The 24,111-nt window shown below is 44.2% G+C and overlaps 2 protein-coding genes across 2 annotated transcripts in view; one reads left to right on the forward strand and one right to left on the reverse strand.

The window, feature by feature from the left end:
* The window catches only part of PEPD (peptidase D), a 135,378-nt gene extending 129,082 nt beyond the window's left edge, over positions 1–6,296 (forward strand). The window contains exon 15 of the mRNA XM_035543280.2: positions 5,617–6,296. Within this exon, the coding sequence (XP_035399173.1) occupies positions 5,617–5,766 (150 nt within the window). The 3' untranslated portion in view covers positions 5,767–6,296. The remainder of the gene's footprint in view (positions 1–5,616) is intronic.
* A 3,628-nt stretch (positions 6,297–9,924) lies between these two features.
* On the reverse strand, positions 9,925–16,882 carry CEBPG (CCAAT enhancer binding protein gamma). The gene is made up of 2 exons (XM_035543279.2): positions 16,775–16,882; positions 9,925–12,083 (listed from the first exon to the last, which is right to left on the reverse strand). The coding sequence occupies exon 2, from the start codon at positions 11,975–11,977 to the stop codon at positions 11,525–11,527; it is 453 nt and encodes a 150-aa protein (XP_035399172.1). The 5' UTR covers positions 11,978–12,083; positions 16,775–16,882; the 3' UTR covers positions 9,925–11,524.
* Positions 16,883–24,111: the final 7,229 nt, after the last annotated feature.

Raw genomic sequence — 24,111 nt, forward strand, 5'->3', positions numbered from 1 at the left:
TTGGTGCTGGTGCAGCAGCACAACTGCACACGTTCAGACCAGGTGCAAGGCAGCCCAGCCTTTCTGCCTACGTGTAACGCAAACACACCCGGGCTGTATGGCTGTAACTGCTGCTCGGAAACCTCGTAATTTGGCCTCTTCCCAAACAAGAGCTGTTCTTGATCAAATACGGATCCCTCTGGAGTGAGGCAAGAGGTTTTGCTAAGGGAGCCGCTTCTGAGAGCACACGTTGCCCTGTCTGAAGCCCTAAACTCGTACTTGACAGACGTGAAGTCCAGTTTCAGGTCCACTACAAGCTTCCTCTGCCAATTTTGAGAAGTCACTCGGTCACATGTACTTTAGTTCTCAGTCTATGAAACGAAGGCCCAGTTTACTGAGGTCATAAACACTGTGGGGCAAGGGCTGCCGTCAGGCGGTGGCGCAGCGCCTGTCCCAGGGCACCTCTGCTCTGCCAAGGCTCTGTGAGCGCTGCTCTGTTGCATAAACAGAGAGGTGCAAGTAGAGCACATAGAGGTATGTATACATGGTTGTATGTTTTGCTCAGGAAAAGCATTTGGTTCCTGAGGGAAGGGGAAATACCAACTCCAAATGCTGCCCTTTAGGGTTTGACATTTCCATTCTTCATAAGCCGATTTCTGATTCATGCAGTTCATATGATGTTTTCTCAAAGACGCAGTAAAACCATTCAGTCTTTTTTTGGCCTTAAGTATTCAGTCTCTGCTCAGGCTATATTTTTCCCTGAGGTTTGTAGAACCAGCACTGCACTTAATATGTGAAAACTTTATGTAACTTAGAGAAAATGCTCCATCACAGCTAAACGATGAATATATTACTTCCTTTCATTTGCAGATTTTTCTCACTTTAAAGTTAAATAGGGTTACAATACCTAGCTCTTGAAGGTCTGCAAAAATTATTATATTTTTTGAAACAATAGGACTTCCCTTATTCAGGAAGGAATGTTAAACCAGATAAAAAGCAGAAGATACTTCTCTGTTTTGCATCTCTGAAAAGATATTTAATTGCTTCTACCTTTAGCTCACAAAGCCATGCAGTTGTCTTTATCATTATTTCTATTTTGCATAAGGCTGAGCTCTGTTCCTGGGCTTGTGGCAAATGTGTGTTCTGGAATGAAGTAGCTTACTATACAATAAACATTATAATACTCATCTGCTTTTTAACATTTCACATTATGCAACAGTAATAATGCTACTCAACATACTTTGGAAAGTTTTCACAGAAAAGCAGTTGTCTTCATGAAAGACTATAGCTTTCTGTAAAGTTTTGAGAAGTGATAGTTGTAGGCAGCCCAAAATCAGTGACTAGTTGCTTACAAACCTTTACCCTTTTCTCTTGTCTAATTAATGTAATTAGGTTAAACTAAGAGCAGTTGCTATTAACCTGTATTTAGCTTATAGTTTATTGCTTCTTTTTGAGGCTTGATGAAGGGAATGTGTGCCTGAAACTTCTTTGTCCAGCCATATCAGTTGATCTAATAAAATGCATGGCCTCACCCTGCAAATCTCGATCCTCTTTTATAAAATCTTAATATGTAGACCTTTAAAATAAATTGTGCCTGACACGAGGACTTGCTTTTGAGTTAGAGAAGGGAGACTGGCAGCAGGGGATAAGAAAGAGTCCCTGCACAGCAGAGAGACTGTTAGCCTCTGAAGGAGACGTCTTCATGTTACCTCTTCATATAATGTTGGAACAGGAGAGTGCCAGATGTTTCCCCAGTCCTGCACTATACCCACCTCTCCCTAACTTTGACATAGGGGTGAGTCTGTTTTCTAATCAATCCTCATATATCCCCGTGAAGTATGGAAGTTGAACTCTGCTTGTGACAAGTTTGCTGTATTAAAAATTATTGGTGAGTCGATGGCTCAGTCCCCTTGTCTACATGCATCTGCCTCTGCAGGAAACGAGCTATAAAAGCAGATGCATGGCTTCTTCAGTTGGCCAGAAGCACGTGTTTACTTTGTGTGGCAGCACATGTGGCACATGTCCTGTAATCCTTTCCCAGGCAGGTCTCCTGCTCTAGGATGTTGTAGCGATAGTATTGCTGATTTCCACAGCCATAAACAAATGCTCAATAGATTAAAAAAATTGAGATGTGTCACCAGTGGTCTTTTTTCATCACATCTGGGATCTGTCATCGTGCAGATCTGGACTATTTAATTGGACAAAATTGTTTCTTGACTCTCAAAAGCCTTTTATATATATCATCATCCAAAAGAAATGAATGAGTGCCACAACCCCCTTCGCTTGGAAGATAACACAAGAGGCTCTGGGGAGCATGACTGTATTAGTTAGTCAGGACAAAGTGCGAGGCTGTATATATAGCTGACAGCAGCATGGTGTTTAACTCCTGTGCTGTCCTTGGCTGTGCCCGCACAGCCTTGCTTTGGGACAGGCTTAGGTTCATTGAATCAAGCCACATGATGGTCTGTTGATGGCGTTAGGCAGTTGTGCAATCAAATGTATCTAAATAGATCATGCCGCTACCCATGATAAGAAAAAGGCTTTTTAGGATCCTGGCGTTCCTTTGCAGGAGTGCTTCCTGAAACATGCCATCTCATGCTGAAAAAGCAAAGTCCCTCCTGGGGTGTTTGCAGGGAGCCCCTGAGAGCCGCTGGTGCAGCGACAGCCCCGCACCTCCCTTTGCTGTTCCTTTAAGCCACGTTTGATTCCAAACCACGTTGTAGCCCTGAAACGAGCAGCACTGCGGAACAAAGAGCCTGCAAACAGGGACAGCTCTAAGAGCATGTTTCATAACAACTGTCCCCCACTGGGAAAGGCAGTCCCAAGTTAGTAAGCCTTGCCAGCCAGATCCAGCATCTTTTGTCCATTTGGACAGAAGACAAGACCAAGTGCCGGGCTCTCCTGGAGGGAAGGTTTTGCAGGTCCTCTGAAGCTGCTTCTTGCGACTGCTGAGTTTAAGCTCAGTGTGAAGCACTGAGGATGTGAACAGAAAAGCAAATGCAAAAAAAAAATTCCCCTCTTGAGAACCTGTGTTCTTCTGCACTTGTGTTCTTTTTAGGTAAAGGGATCGTATGCACCAAGAGTGGGAAGTATTTCTTCTCTGTTATGGCAAGTGCACACTTCAGGTTAGATTCATCCAGGCAGAGGGATGGTTGGATCCTGGAGAAGGAGCTGGAGCTTCCCTAGGAGTGCTAGGTGAGGTGCTAGCGGAGTGGCACGTTCATGCCTCCAGCTGCATCCTGTTGACCCGCTGAGCAGCTGGTGGAGAGCAGCGGGAGACACGGGGCTAGCTCTGCTGCCTTCCGCAGCAATCCACAGCAGCCTCCTAACAATCCTCCTCCTATATGACCAGTTGCTGTGTGTGGGTCTCCCCTGTCCTCCTCTGTTTGGTAACTCCCAGTTTTCAGACGTAGATGGCTCTAGCACCCCCCTGTGCTTTGCTTGTTCAGGGTCTTTTGCTTTCCACCTCTGCCAGAACCTCCCTTTCTGTAGTCCTAAGCCAGCCCCCATTTCTTTGTCCCTTTATCCTCTTACAGAATTGCACATTTCCAGGCTCCAACCGTTCCAGACTTTACCTCTGCATCCATTGTTTGTCAGTCCTGTCTGGCCTCACTGTATCTTGCTTTCCATGGCTCCTTTCCTCACTCTAGCTCCATTTTCCAGCTCATTCCCCATCCTGATTTTCTCTTGAGGCATATATAGGATGCAGTATTGACAGACACATTGCCCCATGTGCTCTTCCCCATGTTTGGCTGCCTTCATCTGCTCTGCTTTCAAGGCTGTCAGTCCTCTCAAGGAGTGCCCAAGTTCTGGTGAAAGCATGAGATGCTGAACTGGAAAATAATATATATATTTTTTTTAATTTTTTTTTATTTTTTTTTGCTAATCTTACTTGCTAAGCAGATGAATTGTGACTGAAATGTCTCTGTAGCAGATTCATTGGCGACTTTTAGCTCAAAGAGGTGAAACTCTGTTCAGCTGGAGGTGCTTGGGAAGGGGCTGTCCCACAGGCAGTTCTAGCTGTGGCCAGCCTTGCCTCGGCTGAGTTACTTTGGCGCTTATATTTCTACTTTCTGCATCAAAGCTGTGCCCAGATCCATTTTCACTGGTGAAATGGGGTGTTTGGGCTTTTACCACATCACCAGACAGACCTATCCCATGGATTCTAGCACTTCTGCACACTGACTGGATACACCAGCAGGTTTCTGGCAGGGCCTGGACCACCCAGCCCCAGCAACGTGCTGCTATCAGAGGCAGCAGGATGGATGCTGGGGGCTGAATCCTTGGCTTATTTTTCACTCAGCTGGTAAAATTTGAAGCAATGAATCAAGAAAACAACCCTGGTAAAATCTGTTGAAGTGCACAGACTTGTTCACTGTGTTGCTGATTTCCCCTTCTGCAGCCTGGTGTGGGCCTTTCAGACTCACCGAGTGGAGAGGGACTTGCAGCTTTCAAATTTACAGCTGTCCAAATCAAAAGTGTGAACTCAGTGGAGTTTGTTTATTTAATTCTGCTTTATAATACACTTAACTTGATACCAACTAAAAGAAATAATCTGGCAAAGACATCATTAAACAGTTTAATAAGGGCTGGATGACTCATTTTGTTTGAACAAATGGATTATTTTGCAATCAGAAGTACAAATGTTAACCAGCTTTATTTTTAGTTGAAAATGTCAAGAGGTCAGAAACAATTAAAGCAACTGTAAGGTGGGAGTCCCAGAGTTTGTGTTCTCTTGGATTTACACCTTACTAAAATTGCTTTTATTGCAGCTTAGCGACTTAGTAACATTTTTCTGATAAGATAACGGGAAATGACTATGTAGGCATATTTACTGGTAAGGAGAGATTAGAGTCAAACAGAAATGGAACATACTTTTCATTTTAACAGAACAAGAGCTGGAAAACTGAGAGGATCTGTTTTTTCCTTGCATGATTTAAAGCGCAATCATTGTATTTTAAAAGGAATGTCTGACCTGCTTAGGATTTTCTCATCGGCTCCAAATTCAATGTTTTGAGTATCAGCTACAAGCTATTTGATGTTGCAGTTCCTCCTGTGAAAGTTGGTTGTATTTAGAGAGAAGGGAACGTGATTTTTAAGTGCAGAGTAGTTAACTGCAGCTCAGCAACAGAACTGCTTCAAGAACAAGCACTTCAGATGTTAGCAGGCACTGCTCTTCAACCTGTCCCTAGCGAGCTGTGCACTAGCAAGGTTGGAGGCAAATTCAGGGGGAAATGTACCTTTTTCTGCTCCTGATGTCAGAGGGTGGCGATTTATTGGCCCCATGTAATTACGCAGCATGAGCTCACTGATGCAGCATCTCACTCAGCCTGTCCCTGGGGCATCCGAAGCAGCAGAGGCACCACCTGCGTCACCTGCAGAGCCACCACAGGGGAGGGGAGCCTGTGTGGTGCCAGGGTGGGTGGCAGGAGCCCGTGGCCCAAGGGGGATGTGGTCCTACAGAGCTCTGTGCCACTGCGGTGCCGAGGGTAAATGGTGCTGCTTGCTTTATGTTTTGCCTCTGTTCTGTCAACAACTCAGACTGAAACGCTCCTTGTGTTCCCGCTGCCATCGCTTCCTGATGTGCTTCTCGTCTCCAGCTGGAATACCTTGATAACTGCGTCTTCTCTGTAACAGGTCCGGATCGAAGATGACATTGCAGTGACAGCCAGTGGAATGGAGCTGCTAACGTGCGTCCCACGTACTGTTGAAGAAATAGAGGCTTTCATGGCAGAAGGCCAAAGCAGTGTCAAGTCATTTGACTCCTTGTCCAGCCAAAAGCAGTAAACTGGAGGGGGATACTTAATGTCTCATGCTAATCAGGCATCATTCTGATTTAATGCTGTGGCATATAAAATGCATCTAATTCTTAGTAGTGAGAGAAGCAGGCTGGCTATTAGCTGGAATGATTCATTAATTAAAAATGAAGGTAGAAGGCTTCAGCACTGGATATCCAGGTAAACCAAATGTTGCTGCTTGCAGTCAGCAGTTTAAATGACAAGTGCCACCTGAATAAACCTGCTGCATAATTGGTGGGACTTACACTTATATCAGAGCTTAGCTCTGACATATCTTTCTTCCAATGAAATCTGAATTTTGATGATACAGGCTCTTTAAAGTAACAAGTGGATTATATGAATGCTGTCAGCAGTTATAACAATCTAAGTCATTTATTAAACTTCAGCACAAGTATTGTGAAAAAGAAAAAATCAGCTATTCTCAGTGGACACAATGACACGTATATTTTTCTTATGGATCTTATTTCAATGAAAATGGAGTAAACAGAATGAAATTTTTATTAAAATTCATCCATGGCATCATTTGTGTTCACAACTTTGTGTTCATTATGTTCTTCTGCTACCATTTCCTCTTCTTTATCTGACCTTTCTACCAATTTGTGCTCTGGAAACTTCAGCCCATCATTAGACAGATTTTTCTGCTCTGGATAATGGGTGTATTGATCCTTCACACACAGCTCAGGGCTTATTAGATTTGTCCATCTATTTGTTCCTTAAAAATGTAGATTGCTGTGGTGTTCATGAGCCTTAAAATCTGCAAGAAGGAAGTATCTTGGTTACAGGGATTGGGGTCATTTCAGCAGCATGTGCTCTGTGAAATGATAGTTCTTTTTAACTGTCCAGTGCTAGCAGGTTCAGAATTAAATAATGTAAATTTTATTTGGATAGACCACAAACATATTAATAATCATCATAAAATGATTTTCCATTCACGCAAGATTTCAATTACCCAGAGAATCCTTTCTTTACTGTAGGTAAAGTCTGCAGGAGAATAAATGCTCTTCTTGCATCATAAAATAGTCCTGGTTGTTCTAACTACATAAAAATAATATTCCTTACTGAACACATCATGCTTATGTTCATTGCTTATGAATATGTGAAAACTCCTGTTTAGTCTTCAGGCTCTTTTGCACAGTTGGACTACGAAGCAGCTTCAGAGCGTTCTCTCCACCGTACCTGGGGCTCTGGAGTCACAGCAGCGTGTCAGAGCCCTTCCATGTCTTATCATTTGCCAAGGGAGGATTTTCTCCCTGTGAAGAGATCTCAATCATCTCTGCATCTCCTGTCCTGGAGATGGTACATGGGCAACAGTATCTGGGGGCCTGCAAGCTCCTGTCTTATATGGGACATGCAATGCAGCATGGGCTTAGAGGGTGTCGAAAAGTACTGTGTTGCTGTTAGATCTGAAATAAGTTCTTTCAAAATTGTTAAATACATCACTCTTTCTGCTAATTGGGTTGATCAGAGTGACAAGGACCTGTTCTTCATTTCTAAATGCATTGCCAAATAGGAAACTTCACGTGTTGGAGACTAAAGAATCACATTGTGAAATAATCCAGGGGACTTTATAGGCTCATTTTTTAGTAAAGTGACATTAAACATATTTACATTTTTTCATAGGTTGTTTGGCCATAGTCTGTAAGAGGTAAGTACAGGAGGTGCTGAGCGAGAAGGGGAAGGGATGAGGAGGGAAGGACGTGCGATCAGCAGCTTTACCCGCAATTGTGCTAATGCTTCCTTTTGAGGTGACTGGCAGGCTCATGACCTGAAATGCAGTACTCGTGCAAAAGTCTCAAGCTTTGCTTTGGTAAGAATAGGTTTGGTTTGTGCAGATACACAAGCACAGAAACCTGCTGGCACTGCTCCAAGCTCGTCTCCCCTTAAACCTTGGGAGGTTTTTTCAGTGCGAAATTGTGCTCACGGCCTCGGCCTGCTTCCCTCTGAGTCAAAGTACGTTTCTGCAGCGTGCTCTGAACACACCCAGGAGCTCGCTCACTGCTTTGGGCACTCTGAAACCTGCAGTTGCTTTGGTTCAATAGCAGTTACTATTTTAAAGTAACACTTCACAGATTATCCAAAAAAAAAATTTTTTTTGGAATTGTTTCAACTAAGCTGTAACCCCAGTGTAGTTAATAGGCCTTTCCCTGCCTGTGATTAATCTTGGCAAATACTGGTCTCTGCTGCTGCAGAACAGGTCGAGCAATCTGGTGTTGTGCAGGAGGCAGAACTGGTTTTGCTTCGACATGTACCAGCGAACAGGAGCTTTGCGGGGAAGGCGCTCGCTCACGTAACCGGCTGCTCTTTTGTTGTGCTCACCCGGGATGGGGAAGCATTGCAGTTGGGACGTGCACTGTCCTCCATTTTCCTTCCTAATCAGGCCCGTGAATTCAGTCACTAGAAATTTCACCCTTCCTTCCAGATCTCTGTTCTGTAATTATGGTAATTTTTATCCACTTAAGCAAAAAGTGAATTGGAATTATATTTTTAGATTAGCATTGGGGGGGGGGGGGCGAGGGCAGGGAAGGAAGCCTTTAAAAAAATGCAAAATGTTATTTAATAGATTTTAAATGTATGGGGAGGGGAGAATGCAGGTCATGACAAATTTTCTTTTTGGCTACATTAGGATTTGTTAGGCTATTAGCTGTATTTTCCCAAATGCCTTTCCCCCCTGGTGCAGACTCAAGGAGAGTCGCACCAAAATAGCAGAGTGCATTGTGTTGAGCAAGTTGGCGTGTTTAAAAAGGTCCAAGTAGTGAGCTGATATATTTAAATTGCTTCAGCTGCCTGGGGTTGGAGGCGTTCTGGGTTTATCTGCCATGCAAATCATGCTGCTGCAGCGACATAGTATAATTAACGTGGTAGAGCCGCCTAGTGCTCATGGAAGTTAGAGTAGGGAAGTTCTCTTACTGGTACAGGAATAAGGTTTACAGGTGAAATGTAGAGCATTGTAGCACTTTTTCTTGTTGTGAGAGGCACTATGTTCTGTCACAGACTATAACTGCTATTAAAAAAAATGCATCAAAAGGAAAAATATTAGTTTTTATAGGCCTATACTAAAATTTTCTTGTGTAGATATGTATTTATTCCAATTTTTCCTTAGGAAGAAAAGAGGTTCTTCCAAGTCACTTCACTGTGAGAGCTCTCCTGTGCCTTACTGGAGATGCTCAGCTGGATGGGGCTGAGGCGCTTTGCTGTCAGTGACAGGGAAAGCTCCACCTCTGCCTTTGATCTGCAGGGGGCTGAGATAGCTGTTGTGGCAGGAAAGGTCTTAAAATAACAGGCTCATGCAACCTCTCTTGCAACCAAGCTCACACTGTGAGTAGATTTAAAAAGAAAAAAAGTAAAATCTCTGGTCTATGGCCTCCCATGTTGAAAGTGACATGCTGCACAGTCTGGATGCTTCCCTAGGCAACCACAGCAAGTGCATGGACTGCTAAGCCGGAAAAGTCGTTGTACAAACTAACAGCTTTTCGTAACTCGGTGGTTTTGTTTTAAAGAAGGAAGTGGAATTGGTGCTGTCAGGAGTACAAGGTGGTAAAGTGACCTATGCAAGCATACTAGGTCTCCATCAAAAGTGTTATTCCTACTCAAGAGATTTAAGAAATCATTAATCTAGAGGTAGCCCGTTTTCACCAAAATCAGAAAAAACACGAGAGAGATTTGGAGCTCCTGGTTGGTTAGGTTATCTGGAGAGAAACCCACATTAACCTGTCAGACCAATGGCAGGATAACAAGACAATGCAGTCCCAACTCACAGAGCAAAGAGAGGAGACAAGCTCCTGCGTTTTGCACCAGAACTGCTGCCCATCTAACAAACGGGGTGCAGTCAGGTCATCTTTATCCTTGTACAGTTGTTTTCCCTGCCCACAGCCCCCCAGCCTATCATAATCTTTTAATTGCAATACATGTTCAGGAAAGGTAGCTGTGAGTTTTGGTTGGTTTTTTTTTGGTTGGTTGGTTTTGGTGAAATTGGATATTTAGGCTAAAGTGTAATTAGTTTCTGATTCTCTTTCCACTGAATAAAAACCTAAGTAGAGGACAGTAATGGAGACTGTTGCATGGCTTTCTCAATGGCAACAGCTGCTCAAGGTGGCCACCTCTGTATTTGAGCAAAAGAGAAAAGGGACAGGAAAAACAAGGCCAGCACTAGAGGCAAAATGTTTTTATTAGATTCTGATATTTCAACCCTACCTATTCAAGCTGCAGCTAGAACCAAAAAAACATATCTCTGTAAAAAGACTACCATAGTCCAAAACAATCCATAAAAGACTGCATCTAATTACCTTTGTATTAAAAATTTAAATTCAAAAAGAACTTTTAAAGGCTTTAGTTTCTAACAGCATCCTCATAGAGATAATATCAAAGTTCTTTTCCTAAATACAGATACAAGGCAAACAAGCATCCTACAAAATAATCTATGGAAAAAGGTAGTGTAGGAGAGAAATTAAGACAGTGTAATAATTCACTAGCCAGACACACGGGTTAAATGTAACACAACCATACAGTCAATGAAATATTTAAAAATGAAAATAAATTAAGGTTACATCAAAGTTCCTGCTTTACTTTTGTTGTTTAAATCCTCAATATAGTACATACCACTGCATTATGGATCATGGCAAAGACTTATCACTAGCATTTAAAAAATTGCTATAGCAAAACTTTGATGGAAATAAAATAAGACTGAAGATACTCCTTCACACAACTCTACGATGGCTATAGAAATTCTGCTGAGTCAGGTACTCAAACTAGGGCCATTTATTTTTAAAATCACTTTCTATACGAACTTGGCTACAAATCTGAACGCCCATGAAAATGGAAATAAGTGTCGGCAAGCAGTGATCCATACATTCTGACTGTACAGATGCTGCCTTAATCCTTTCATTGCTTAGCCAAGCTGCACATTTTGTTCTCCCTGATACCTGCACCCCAGCAAGAATGCAGTTTTGAAGAGCAGAGGTTTTTGGTAGCATTTTGCCATTTTTTGAAAACCAAAATCTTGTTCTCTTAAGGCCCCAGAGTCACTGTGTGAGCAATGTTAACATGTGAACACAGGCTTAAAAGACTTTGTCAGTGTGCTGCTTTACCTCTCATACTTGCTTCAGACTATCATTTGCCTTTTGGAAGCCAACTGCCTGTATATATTATTATAGTATATTGCTGTTTTTCTAGAAAACATCAGTAAGCATCCTAGCTCACTAATACTACACCCTCCCCATTAACTATAGCCAGATATGAAAGACCTAAGTGGTGCTTTATAGGACTTGCTCTACAGGTTTAAAGTAGTTGACAGGACAGCAAACTCTCTCCACGGCCTTTGCAGTTTGTAATACATAATGGAGAAAACAAAGGGCTTAAATACACTAAAAAGTATTTAAAAGACAATTAACCCAGTTACGATTTACTGATACTACAGTGAAGCATCCCGATGGATTCCTCCCATTATGCAAAATATAAGAAGGTAAGTACACTTCCGTGAACATGTTATTTCCCTAATGCTAAGCTCCTTGTTGAGTATGAACTTAGATCTGCATTTACTAGACAAATCCTCCAGAGGAGAAAAATACTTAACGCTTTTAAACAAATAGACTAAGCAGTTTCTGGTTTAATCGTATCAAATCTTCAGTGTTAAACCTAAAAAGATCTCCAAGAAATGATGGTTAAAAGAACACATCTTTTCCTCAGTTACTGCATGGGTGGTGCAGACAAGCTGTACCTTGAGAGTTCATTTCATGAGGTCGCGACAGTGCCTACTGTCCGCTGTTCTCTGGGTTTGTTGTGGTGGTTTCAGTGCCAACAGGTTGCACATTGTCTGCAAGGTTGTGTGCGTGCTCAAGGAACAAGTCTTTCAGTACGCTCAGCTCCTTGGTTAGGAGCTTAATTTTTGCCTCCAAACGTTCATTTTCTTCTTTGAGCTGGGTGACCCTTTGCAGCGTGTCTTGTGCTTTCTGCTTGCTTTTTAACCGGCTCTTTTTCACTGCCATGTTGTTCCGCTCTCTGCGCTGACGATACTCATCACTGTTTCTATCCACAAAGGAATTTTTCTTTCCCTGTTTGCTTGGAGGCACGGCTTTGCCTCCACCACCAGGACTAACGGGAACCAGCTGGGGAACCTGCTGCAAACCACTGGTGTGTGCCTGGGTGTGAATCACGCTTACTCCGTTCGCATCTGTAGCGGTGTTCTGTTGGGATGTCTTGCTCATTTGGACAGGCTCTTCTTTGACACAACAGAATATATCAGGAGACTGAAAACTGTTTTCTAGAACGTGTTTCCAGCGGATCTTCACATGGATTAAGAGCAAGGTGAACCTAGTAGGAAAAAAAAATGCTGTTAAAGTTTTGCCGGGTTTAGCTACAGTCTTATACATCGCTGGCTTTAGCATAAGGTACTGATGGTACATCTGGCAGTAACACACCAAAACTATTCTGGAAGTGGAAAAGCTGCCAACTGGTGGACATTTCAGAAGCCTCTCGAACATATTTGGATTGGAAGGGACTGTTACTGGGTCATCTAGTCAAGCTGTTTGCATTGTTCACTGGATTTACTCAGTTATTCCAAAGCCATCCCTGATGGATGGGTGTCTAGCCTAGCCTCGAAAATCTCCAGTTTCACAACCTCTGCCTTGGCAACTGGTTCCACCGTCTAACTTTTCCTCCAGTTATATAATTTTCTTAATTTTTAGACTGAATTTTTCCTTCTGCAGCTTAAACCTATTAACAGCCTGACTCTTGACCAACAGGAGTACTTGATCCTTGTCCTCTTCAGACCATCCCTCTGGGTACGTGCACAGACACATTCATTGTTGGCCTGTCTTTTCTCTGGAGTGAGTGTGCTCAGGCTATCCACCTTTCCTTCAACATCTCACAGCATCTTCTAGTGCTTTTACCAGCTCTAGGACTGTTTTACTTGCTTTTTGAAGATGGTGTCCAAACTGATGATTGTTTCAAGGTCTCGCTAGTACTCAGTGGAAGAAAATAACATATGGGAGAAGGTAGTGTGCTGTGATTGCTGTGACTGAGTGCCATGAAAGGAACCCCTACTAAGACAAGTACTGTAACAGTACTGCAATGAGCAGGTGGCACAGGAAAGCACAGTGAGGACAATGTGAGCATCACTACACTTGAAAGCCAGGGGAGTGTTGCCACCCTTAGGGAGATGGGGGCCACAGCTGACGTGCCTACAAACTATCTTCCTCAGCTGTAGCTCTTGCCCCAGTCACTGCCTACTCTCCTCTCCAGCAGGCAGCCTCGCCTGAAAAGCAGGACGCCCTCTCACCTGACTCATGTCCTCCCGCTGAGGTTCAGCCTGCTCCCGACCTGCTGGTGGTACAAGCAGGACTCCACTACAGCTGCTGGAGGGACATGGCCCTGTCAAGGCTAAAAGCTGCTCCCCTTCTCTTCCCATCTCACAGGGTGTGACCTCCTAAATGTCTGGGAGAAAAGTTGGGGAGAGAAGAGGGGAGGGGGCAATAGGGCTGTTCTAAGCTCCTGAAATCCCTGCCTGTGGCTCCAGTGAAAAGTACTTCCAGACTGCTCAAATGAGTATTTGATTTCTTGTTATATTAAACAAAAGCATCTAACTGGCATAAGACAATCCTACTCTGAGATCATTTTGTGTTACAAAGGTGCAGCCCCACACTCTGTCACAGGTGTACGTGCTAGCATACGACAGGTATTTGGCTACTTCCCTGCCTGCCGCTGGGAGGACCCCTGGGGATGAAAGCACCTGCAGCTGGTGGGGGCACCGCAAGCTGCCCAGCATCCGCAGCGCCAAGCGCAGGGCTCGTGGCTCTCCGTCCCAGCAGCACGGCGTGACTGCAGCCCTGCGTCCGGCTGCCGAACACGGTGAGTGGCTGTAAACAAGCTGCGGTGTGTCACTCCTCGTCCTGCACTCGGGTTCGTCAGCTGCTTGCTGCTCTTGTTTGTTTGTTTTCCTCAGCAGCCCAAGTTGCCACTTTACCTTCCGCTAGGTTATCATTAACGAGGTTAAAATGTTACTGTCTAGATCAGTTCCAGTTTGCCTCTCATAATAGGAGGGAGCCAGAGCTAGATGCAGTTGCAGAGTGTGGTTCAGTAAAATGTACAGAAAAGCCTGTTAAGTTTGGCTTGGAAGCTATTTAACATTCTGTCATGACAAAGTCTTCTCACTTAGGACAAGTGAAGAAGGGAATACCTGCACCCCTCCTCAAGAAATGATTTTCATATTTCAGGGCAGATGTCAGCTCTGACATCTGCACAGGTAAATCTACGTACATACATGCCTAACCTTTTTATTTATTATCTTCTGATTTCAGCTCTTAAAGCAATTTTTGCAAACCATGTTTAAGCCTTAGATTCCGACCAACTAAGCAATGCAGATCGGTGGTTGAGCCAAACATACAGCTAACAAGATGTCACTGTGCACAAATAGCAGAGTTGCAAGGCCACTTACAGTAGCTGCATGCATGATTGCCCAGATATTTTTAAAGTCAAGATGCAAGTGTATATTCTCTTCTGGCTTTGTCTCAGCTACATTTCTGAAAACAGGATTTCTGCAGCCCTCAAATAGTACAGAGCTCTGTTAGATCGCCTCCGATACCTGAACTTTTTTTCCCGTTTTTTTGGCATGTTTTCAAAGTCACACAGCATGGTCTCCTGTCCCCTCTATTTCAACACAACAGTGCTTACTAACTTCATCTGGACAACCCAGTTTAGTAACACATCAGAAACATTTTCACCAACTGCTTTTTGTGCTTGTGGATACTGCAGAGGAAGGGGCAGCTCCTGCCCCGAAGGTGAAGAACCAAAGTGTCCCGTTTCTCAAGCTACTCTTCTAGCCCTGACTTACAGAGCACTTTGGAATAGATCCTCCTCAGTTCCTTCCTACCGCAGCTGATCCATTTCATATCCAATAACTATTTCTTCAGTGAGACAAGCTCTAATTTGGCCTGACGATCAACAGAACACTTGCCTGGGAGATGTGACACCTGGACTCCTGTCCTGCTCCAGCTAATATTTATGCAGAGCAAGTAGCACTGACTGTGCTGTATCACAGATAACCCTGGAGTCGTAACAATTAAGGCTTGACGCTAATCCCCCCCCGGTTATCTGGAGGCTGGACCCACATCACCAACTGTCAGCTACTCAGTTGGGCAGCGAGAGGGAAGGAGACCCTGGCTGGCAGTGGGCTCTGCAGGGCATCATTCAGGGAATGCTGCCAGGATATTTACAGGCCGCAGGTAGGAGGCATGCAGAAGGGGCTCTGCAGAAGGCAGAGGTGAAGCACACAGTACCTGGGGAAGGTCAGGAGGCAGCTGGGGCCCATGGCTCAGGTATCGTGCCACACAAACAGGTTGGCTCGCTGCAAACGGGTGATAGCTGTGACACAACAGGAGGCAGCTCCTTGGAGAGCCAGCTCGAGTTTCCCAGCATCTTGTTCCCATAAAGCAGCTCATCAGCCACAGCCCGATGCCAGCCCTGGGGTGGTTCCACCCAGCACATGTTAGTGTTTCCAGTGGCCAGTCAGAACTGCCTTGTTCTCTCCTTGGGCCACCAACTGGCCACCCAGGACACCGGCTGGCCACCCACTACAGCATAATAGCTGGTAGCTCAGGGGTGTCCTCCCAGGCAGCTACAGTCTGACAGCATTCCGCAGGGACCACAGGCTCCCAAGCAAATCAAGACCTTTATTATCTTTGCTTTCCCCCCCCCCAGAAAAAAAATAAACTTCCAAATGTTTGCCTTGGCGGAAAAAAAAAAAAAGTGTTTTAATTTGTTAATTAAATCAGTGTTGTTTTCTGTGTTTTTTTACTTAGAAGCAAAAACTACAGAGCATTTCTCTCTGCTCCTTTTCTGAGATGTGACTCTGTAGATTCTGATTGTTAGCCAGGACAGCTTCACTGCACAAATTCACCCAGCTGCCTTGGCTGTCCAGTGCAGAATCAGCCCAAGCCTGAGCAGCAAGAGGTGGCCTCCCTTCTCTTTGACTTCAGTGCGAGTACCCCAGCAGGACCTGACTAAATCCAACTGCTGCTGCACAAGGAACAGCGTAAACCTCTGGGCAGTTGTTTGCTGAGCACTGGGGGAGCCCCGTTCTGCAGGGTTTGCTGCACACCGTGCTCATGGGGAGGTGTTTTGGACAAGGTGGCTTCCATCTGCCACCCGCTGCCAGAGCTGACAACACCGCGCTCCTGCATTTTTCTCATAACCTCCAATTACTCCTTGTGAAGGGAAAACCCTTCCTCACACTGCAAAATATGCAGTCTGGTATCTTTAAAAAAAAAACAACACTGGGAACACCTAAATACGTATTTTAATTGCACCCTGGCAGCGCTGATGACGCGAATCGCGATCCCGGGTGGCAGGAAGCAGAACTTCAAGGGGTCGGGGGGTCCGGCCTGGGGGGCACGGGGGGGGACAGGGGGGCACAGGGGCCCGCTGAGCCCCCCCCGCCTCCCCCCGGCTGCCCCCAGACCCAGCGCGGTCCCCCCCGGAGCCCTCAGAAGTCCCGCAGCGCTCCCCCGGGGCGCTAAAGGCCCCTGTCGCGATGAGCCTCGCGCTGTCGCGACATGCCGCAGCTCCGGGGCCGGGCAGCGCCCCGCCGGGCCGTCCCACCGGGACCCCGCCCGGGCGGCCGCTGCCCTCGGGGCGGCTCCGGGAGCCTCCGCCCGCACCTGGCCCGGGGAGGTGGGGAGGGGGGGCACCCCCGGGACACCCCCGGGGCCCGGCCGCCACCTCCCCGCCGGGCCCGCAGCCCGGGGGCCGCCCGGCCGCGCTCCTCCCCCTCCTCCTCCTCCTCCTCCTCCCCCGCGGCCGTGCGGGAGCGCCAAGCCGTGACTTCACCGGGGGGAGGAGAGGCGCGGGGCCGGGGCCGCCCGCCCGCCGATTGCATCATGCGCGCCGCTCCCCATGGCCGCCGCACCGCCACCGCCGCCACCCGCCGCGGCAACGGCAGCGGTCAGAGCCCGGCCCGGGCCGGCCCCACGCCCCGCGGCGGCGCCCCCCGCGCGGCCTGCCCTTACCTGCGGCGGCGGCGGCGGCGGCAGCGGAGGGGAGGGGGGGGGGGCGCGGCCGGGCCCGAGCCTCGTCGTTAAAGCGCCCAGCGCGGCCCGAGCGGCGATTGCGAAACCCGCCCCGCGCCCGCCCGCCCCCGAGCCCCCGCTCCAGCCAATCGGCGCCCGGCTGCCCGCCGGGGTGACGCAATGCCCGTCGCGATTGGCAGCCCCAGCGGCCAATCCGGCCCCTCCTCGGGTTTAAAGGGCGAGGCCGGCGGGCCGTCAGGGCGCTGCGGGGCTGCCCCACCTCGGCGCCCTGAGGAGCTGCGCGAGGCCACTGCCCGCGGGCGCCATCTTCTCACCTCAGCCGCCGTGGGAGGCCCCGCGCGAGGCGGCGAGTGAGCTGAAATTACGGGGAATTTCGAAATTGCGTTGGTTACTCGTTCGTTTTTTCCCCTTGTGAACACCTCAAAACAAATAAAAAAAACAACGACTAAAGGTTTAAAACAGGTTAGGAAACACCTGTGTGGTAGTTAAATGCCATAGGAACATTAGGCGCAGTTGTGTTTTGTCATAAAATGCCTCACGTCTTGTGAAGGACGGTTTGGGCCCGTAATGCTATTCAGAGGCATCGGCTCACATCTCCTTAGCTGTGCCTGAACAAGATTGCAATAAAAAAATACACGTTTGCATCTAACCTGTAGATTCATAAAATGCGTCTAATAGCTCGTTGAAGGGGAAACATGTACCTCAACAAGGAGGTGTACGTGTTCACAGTGGGCAGCTCCAAAAATCATCACTTTGTACAGTAAGGAAGTTGTGAGCAAGTTTATGTGCACACAGTGAAAAGAACAGTGTGGAAAAAATAGTTATTGTTTAAATGCAGAGAGAGAGAGTTCCAGTCTCTCTGGGGCACCAGTTTGGCATGTAGACCTACCTGGGGAAACTTTTTCTATGCAAAAGAAGAGAGAATAATCAGATTTGTGAACACAGTTGCAGAGCTTGGTAATGTAGATATTCGTATTTGCCATTTTTATGGCTGTCTGATGTTGAGTGTTTTTGTTGTTGATGTTTTTATAAAGCCCTGTGGAAAATAAACCACATTTGCAGAAGAATTCTGAGGATTAGTCTGGGCAAACAGTTTTACTCAGCTCATTACTGTGAAGATACTGTTTCCTTGTCAGTCATCAAGTATTTGCTTTAATATCTCAAATGTTTTTCTGTTTCTCAGTTGAAACTGTTATGTTTTTTCTGGCAATGACTCATCCATCTGTAACTAGAGCAAAAATTCCAGGTAAGCATTAAACATTATCCTCTACTTAAAATAGTTAAGTAGGTGTATGCTCTTAGAGTGCTTTCCTAGGATTTTAGAGTACTTTATCACCATTTATTCATTAATCCTCATCAAAGAAAGATGAAAAAAATAAAATGTAGACAAACTCATTCTCATTCGGTCTGATTATTTTAAACATTAAAGCCCATACGTAATTCCGTGCATATAAGGAGCTCCAATGATTGGTTGGCATTGTATCCTATTACAGGAAAACCATCACACAGTGTACTTAAGTGTTTGCAAGATAATATTTTTCTTTCCCACAGTAAAAATGGATTATGGTGGAAGCAATTTAAAAAGTAATCACAAAATATATGGACTACTGCTCTTGAGGCATGGCATTGAAATACACACCTTTTCTGCTTACTGTCACATATGAGTTACAGGAGGTGTGTCAGTATCTCTGGAGTCCGGTGTCATGAGCTGGCCTGTCCCTGCTGGGATGGAGTCCTTCTCGCTCTGATTCTGGATGTCTTCCTGTAGCAAGTCTGCCTATAAGACTACAGATAACATTGTAATAGCAGCTTATTTTCACATGCATAGTCCAGTCTTATGGTTCTTTAAAGACTCCAGTTCCTGAAAAAAAAAATTACAAAAATTTTCAGCATCTTCAAATAGTATATAGCAAATCACAATTCAAGGCAGAAAAACTATTGAGGAAACAGAAGCTATCTATGGGAATCGGAGGCAAAAGTTTTAGAGGGGAGAGGAACTTTGAGGGAAATATCCCTGTTTATTGGTTGTTCACTTAATGCTTACAAAAACATTTGAGAAGTTTTCTGTAGTAGAACTCAGTGTGAAAACTGTTATGTCTCTGGATCATTTTTATTGTCTGTTTACAGTGTTTATGGTTGTTACGTCTGTGTTCATGGGCAATTATTTCTTTGTCCTAAAATAAAAAAACATACAAACAGACTGGACTACAACCTACACTTTTTCTTCTTCTTCTTCTTCTTCTGCAAGCATTCAATTATTTGCCTGCATTTCTCTCCTGGATAGCCTTTACTGGACTTTTTACTTCAGACTCGAACATTTCTGTTAAACATTTACCCTTCACACACGATTTAACTGTATAGTTTTTCCCTTTGGTGTAATATGTCTTTTGAATTCTTCTAACTAAGAATTTAGTCATTTACTTTCTTGTGATTTAGAAGAGAGGAAATTAAATATATATATATTTTACAAGTAGAAATAAATACCCTCCTTAGGTACTGTTTCAGGTTGTGATGTAAAGTGTGTTAGTGGGCAAATGCACTGAATGATACTAACGTTTTCTGTCCTATTTATAGAGATTATCCAGAAGCTGAAGAGACAGATCTGTAATCCACCCCCAGCAGCCTGTTAGTGTTCCAGTTTTAATCTTTCAAAGAGTGCAAAGTCATGATAGAATAGTAAACAAATGGTTAGAAAGCAGCAGTAGCAGTCTCTTCTTGTCTGTTTTGACATGAGGAAAAAAAAGTTACTAACCTTCCTATTGTCAATCTTGTTATAACAAGTTTTTCTTAGTAACTGCTACCCCTGTTCTGTTAAACTAGATTTGGTTGAAACTGGACAGAAAAACTCTGTGGAATATCATCACGTTCCTTATGATCACCAAGCAGATGACATTCATTTAGAAATATCCTAGCAATACAAAATTTGTAGTAGAGTTTTTTCCCTAATCTTATTATTGCAAAACTCTCTTCTCTTAATAACCCTTGTATGTTGGTGTTACAAGACTTATATTTTGCATTCAGGACTGACCTGCACCAAGATCAAAATCCTACTGTTAGAAATGTCTTTCAATTTGATTCAATAATTTAAATGGTAGAAACTTGTCTATTAATAGTTGGTTTGTCAGAGGTAGCCTTTTTGAATAGGTGAAGAGAAAGGAGAGGAAACATTGCTTACTGGTGATCGCTATTTCAGGACTGCACTTCTAATTCTAGCACTGACTCACTACAGCCTTGGAAAGTTACAGTGCTTTTGTTCTAGCAAATACTAAGTAAAGAAAGGAGCCATTCTATTCAAATAGCAAACATCCATTTTATTGTAACGCTGCCTGTAGTTCATTTACAGGAAAAATCCAATGTTTTTGTTCTTTCTCTCTATGCAGCTAATAATTTTTGCAAGAAAGTATTTCCAGTTTCTAGTTCAGCATCTTCCAGTTCTACTTTCCTTATTTGCAATTATCAAAATATTAAAGCTACCCAAATATCTCGAATTACTTACACTGGTTTCTGAAAAGAGATCAACTCCATTACATGTGCAGAGTAAAAGGAATGTTTCTCCAGTGGAGGAGGACATCAAAAAAAAAAAAAAGCCAACAGCTGTTCTTTCTCCCACAACTTCAGTAGGCTATTGTGCGATAGCTAAATGAATCAGACTAACACAGAAATCTTACAATGTATTAGAGGAAACTAATGCATTAATGATCTTTTTTTACTAGAAACCCAAACTGTTGCTATCATAGGTGCTACATGCCATACTTTTCTCTCCACCTACATTTTATTTTATTTTATTTTATTTTATTTTATTTTATTATTTTAGCATATATCCATATCATCCTCTGTCTTTAGAGTATTCCAGAGGACTTCTAAGAAGATGACCAAACTATTCTAACTATATCGAAGTGACTAGATATTGATTAGAGTTCAGTAGCCACAAGTCCCTTCTAAGTCAGTGAAGCTGCTGGACTTACTATTTGTGACCTTGCATTCAAATATCTGACTATGGAATTGGAAGCTTTCTTGTAGGTATTTGAGTTTGGAAAAAGCAAGCTTGTCCCTGAAGAATGTCTGGTCTGTGGGAAAGCTCTAAGTTTGTCACGTTAGTGATAGGACCAGAGGGAGCAGCATAGAGCTGTGACAGGGGAGGGTCAGGTTAGACGTTAGGAACAGTTTCTTCACCAGGTGGGTGGTTGGGCACTGGCACAGGCTCCCCAGGACAGTGGTCACAGCACTGACCGTGCTGGAGTTGAAGAGGCATTTGGACAACGCTCTCAGACTATGGTTTGATTTTTAGGTAGCCTTTGTGGAGCCAGGAGTTGGACTTGGTGGTCCTTGTATGACCCTTCCAACTCAGTATATTCTTTGATTTTATGATTACCCCAAAGAGTTCGGGTCTCTGGGAGAGGATCTAACGAAAAAAAGGAGTGCCACATTCTAGCAAGGATTGTACAGCTTTGCTAACCTGTGTTTGAGCATTCTCTGGCTTTGCTCTGAAACCTAGTGCTGCAGTTAAAATTTGTGTAACCATTGTTGTGAATATCACTGGGGCCTGGCTTGAGTTTTAGCTGAACTTCATTAACAATTGTGCTCAGCTTATTGCAAACTGCATTTTTTTGTGATATCTGTAGAATGCAACAGTGATTTTTAGACTGCCACTGATCAATATTGTTTTTTATTTTCATGTGCATGTAAAATGTTAGGCAGGGTGAAACTGTGTAGCTAAATATGAGTAAAAACAAAGTAGATAAATGGATTGAAAGGAAAATGTTGTGTATCGTCTGTGTATATATAAAATCTTGTTCAAAAGAGACTTGTTAGAACTGAACAAGTCTGAGCGAGAATTAATGGCCCACACCTGGGAATAAGAGGTGAATTCTCAAGTATCCAGGTTTAGTAACTGCCACACCTGTCCTGTATTCCCAAAAGCATAAATGAGGTCTGCAAGGATTTAGATAGCTTAGCTTCTGAATGCACAGTGCCATGGCTCTTTTCCAAGGCATCATCAGTCACCGCATGAAAATCCCCACCCATAATTACTAGGGCATTATTTGTCATGGGGTATACTCTAATGAAGAACTTCATGTTATTCATATGATATCAAGAAGAGTAAATAGTTTGAGGGATGAATTTTACCCTGACTTCGAAATGGTTCTTCACAACAGAACCCTTGAGTACCCTTCCAGAAAAGCACTGAAATTGGAAAGGCATAACTGTTTCATCTTCAGTCCCATGGTATTGGGAGAAGAAGGAGCCAAACTTCTTTTTTATCAATGTCTTTATGATTCCCTGAAACCTATATATGGTCTCTGAAATACCATAAAAAGCACAATGAACAGCTATGTGAAAAAAGAAGCCAAGAGCTTGTCACCTTGTGGGGAGGGAGGGTGTATGGTCCACCTGATTGTTTACCCTGTGTCACTTCTGTTCATACAAATGAAAAGAAAGTTATTTATGCCTGGATGATACAAAATATGCAGGAGGGACATTTGAGAAAGTGTACTGGCAATTACAGAATGTCTGTCATTGAGCTGCTGCTAATAATATCTAGGATAATTTTGTGCTAGATAATCAGTGATGGTGGTATTTTTGTCAGGCAGGTACAGTGTCTCTCTTCTCGCCAAGAGAAAGTAAAGGAAGTACTCGGTGCCATTGTCCTTCCAGAAGGCTGATCATCCCAGTTTGGTGAGTTAACTTGCAGAAAGGCCTTTTCTTTTCCTGCATCCTGAAATGGAAGCAAAAGTAACAGAAACAGTGGGGCACAGCTCTCTGCTCTTTGGCTCTGCATACTCTCTTAACATATTATAGACTCCCAGAGGAACAAAGCAATTACATTTACACATGCAGGCACCTGAACATCTCTGTCACAGCGAATTTACCAGATACAATCTAGCATTAGGTTTCTATTGAATATAAATGCTGCAGCCAAATTTGTGGGGAAAAAAAAAAAAACACTTTGGTAACATGTCCCAGGACAACAGTGTCACTGGAGAAGGGCTCATCTGATTTTCTCTCCTCTTGACAGTAAGTAGATTAGATTTCCCTCTGATAGGCAGCAAAAGCTTTGTGTCCCTTCATCTCTAGTCTGCCCATTGAGGTCATGTTTCTGTACATCACCAGTCTTAAAAAAAAAATCAGCAAATCTCTGTGTAGGAAACTGTCCTTGATCTGATTTGTTGTGCCAGGGTTCTCCTGCACATTTTTTATGATTTTTTTTTTTTTTTGGTCAGAAGATTATCAGGAATTTTGCCTGAGGAAAGAATTCAGGATCAGTGATGTTACAATAAAGTTGATGTTGGTGAGTCATAGGGGAAGAGCCTGTCTGTGAAAATACGGAAACAAAAAAGAGTAACGTGCAAAGAAAAGTTGATGGAGGCACAGAACACTTCAAAACACTATGAACCGTGTGGTGCAGATTCTCAGTGGTGCACATGCACTGGCAGTCAATATAAATGCCAATAGTCACTTGGCAGAAACTGAGACTTACTCTCCTAAAGCGTCCCTAAAGACTTTCTCCACATACCCAGCATTTGCTGAACATACACATTGCAAAGAGGACTTTACCAAGGTGTACACAATCCTAGAAACCTTCAAAGCTCCGCAGTGAGTGTGGTAACAGTTACAATCATTTGCACAGGTTTTTGAGGCCCTCCTTCAGGGAGTACAGGTATTGCTTTGAAGTCACTTACCGTTCCAATGGCAATGTGGTTTGGCAGTTGGAGAAAAGGACTTTGCTTACCAGGAAATGAAATTACTGGAGGTGCATTGTTTATGTGTACTTTTACCTCACATCATCTTTTTTCTCCTTTCTAAAGCCCTTTGACGTTAAGGGACCCTGCAGGTGGGACAAAATTAAGGCTTGCAAAGCGTGTGCTGGTGTTTTCCTTCCTGAAAAAAAAAAAAAGACAGGATGAGTGCACACAGGTGTATGTGTACTCCTGGCAGCAATACGCACATGGGCAACCAGTCCCAGAGAACTCCAACTAGAAGCGATTGCCTTACTTCTAACAAGCTAATGTGGGATGTTGTGCTATGCTGATGCCATAAATAACTGGAAAGCCTGGGGTACAAATGACAATGCCTTGAGCACAAAAAGTTCATAACAAAACATTTCAGTTACATAAACACCATCCTAATCTGGGGACACTTATTAAACCGTACTCTGTAGCATCAGCAGAGAATACTGCAGCATATTCCAAAGCCATCTGTATGTCTTTGGATTTCATCATGTGAAGGGACACTAGTTGTGGCTGTAAGTTTAATGGGAGTTCACAGGCAGCTCTGATACTTCATGCTATAGCAGCGTTGGTAGCTGAGCTATGGGA

Source organism: Cygnus atratus, chromosome 12 (assembly GCF_013377495.2).
Source record: "Cygnus atratus isolate AKBS03 ecotype Queensland, Australia chromosome 12, CAtr_DNAZoo_HiC_assembly, whole genome shotgun sequence".
In the NCBI taxonomy this organism is placed as follows: domain Eukaryota; kingdom Metazoa; phylum Chordata; class Aves; order Anseriformes; family Anatidae; genus Cygnus; species Cygnus atratus.

Excerpts from the sequence above, each read along its gene's own strand:
- CEBPG (XM_035543279.2), bottom strand. The coding sequence starts at position 11,977 with ATGAGCAAGACATCCCAACAGAACACCGCTACAGATGCGAACGGAGTA.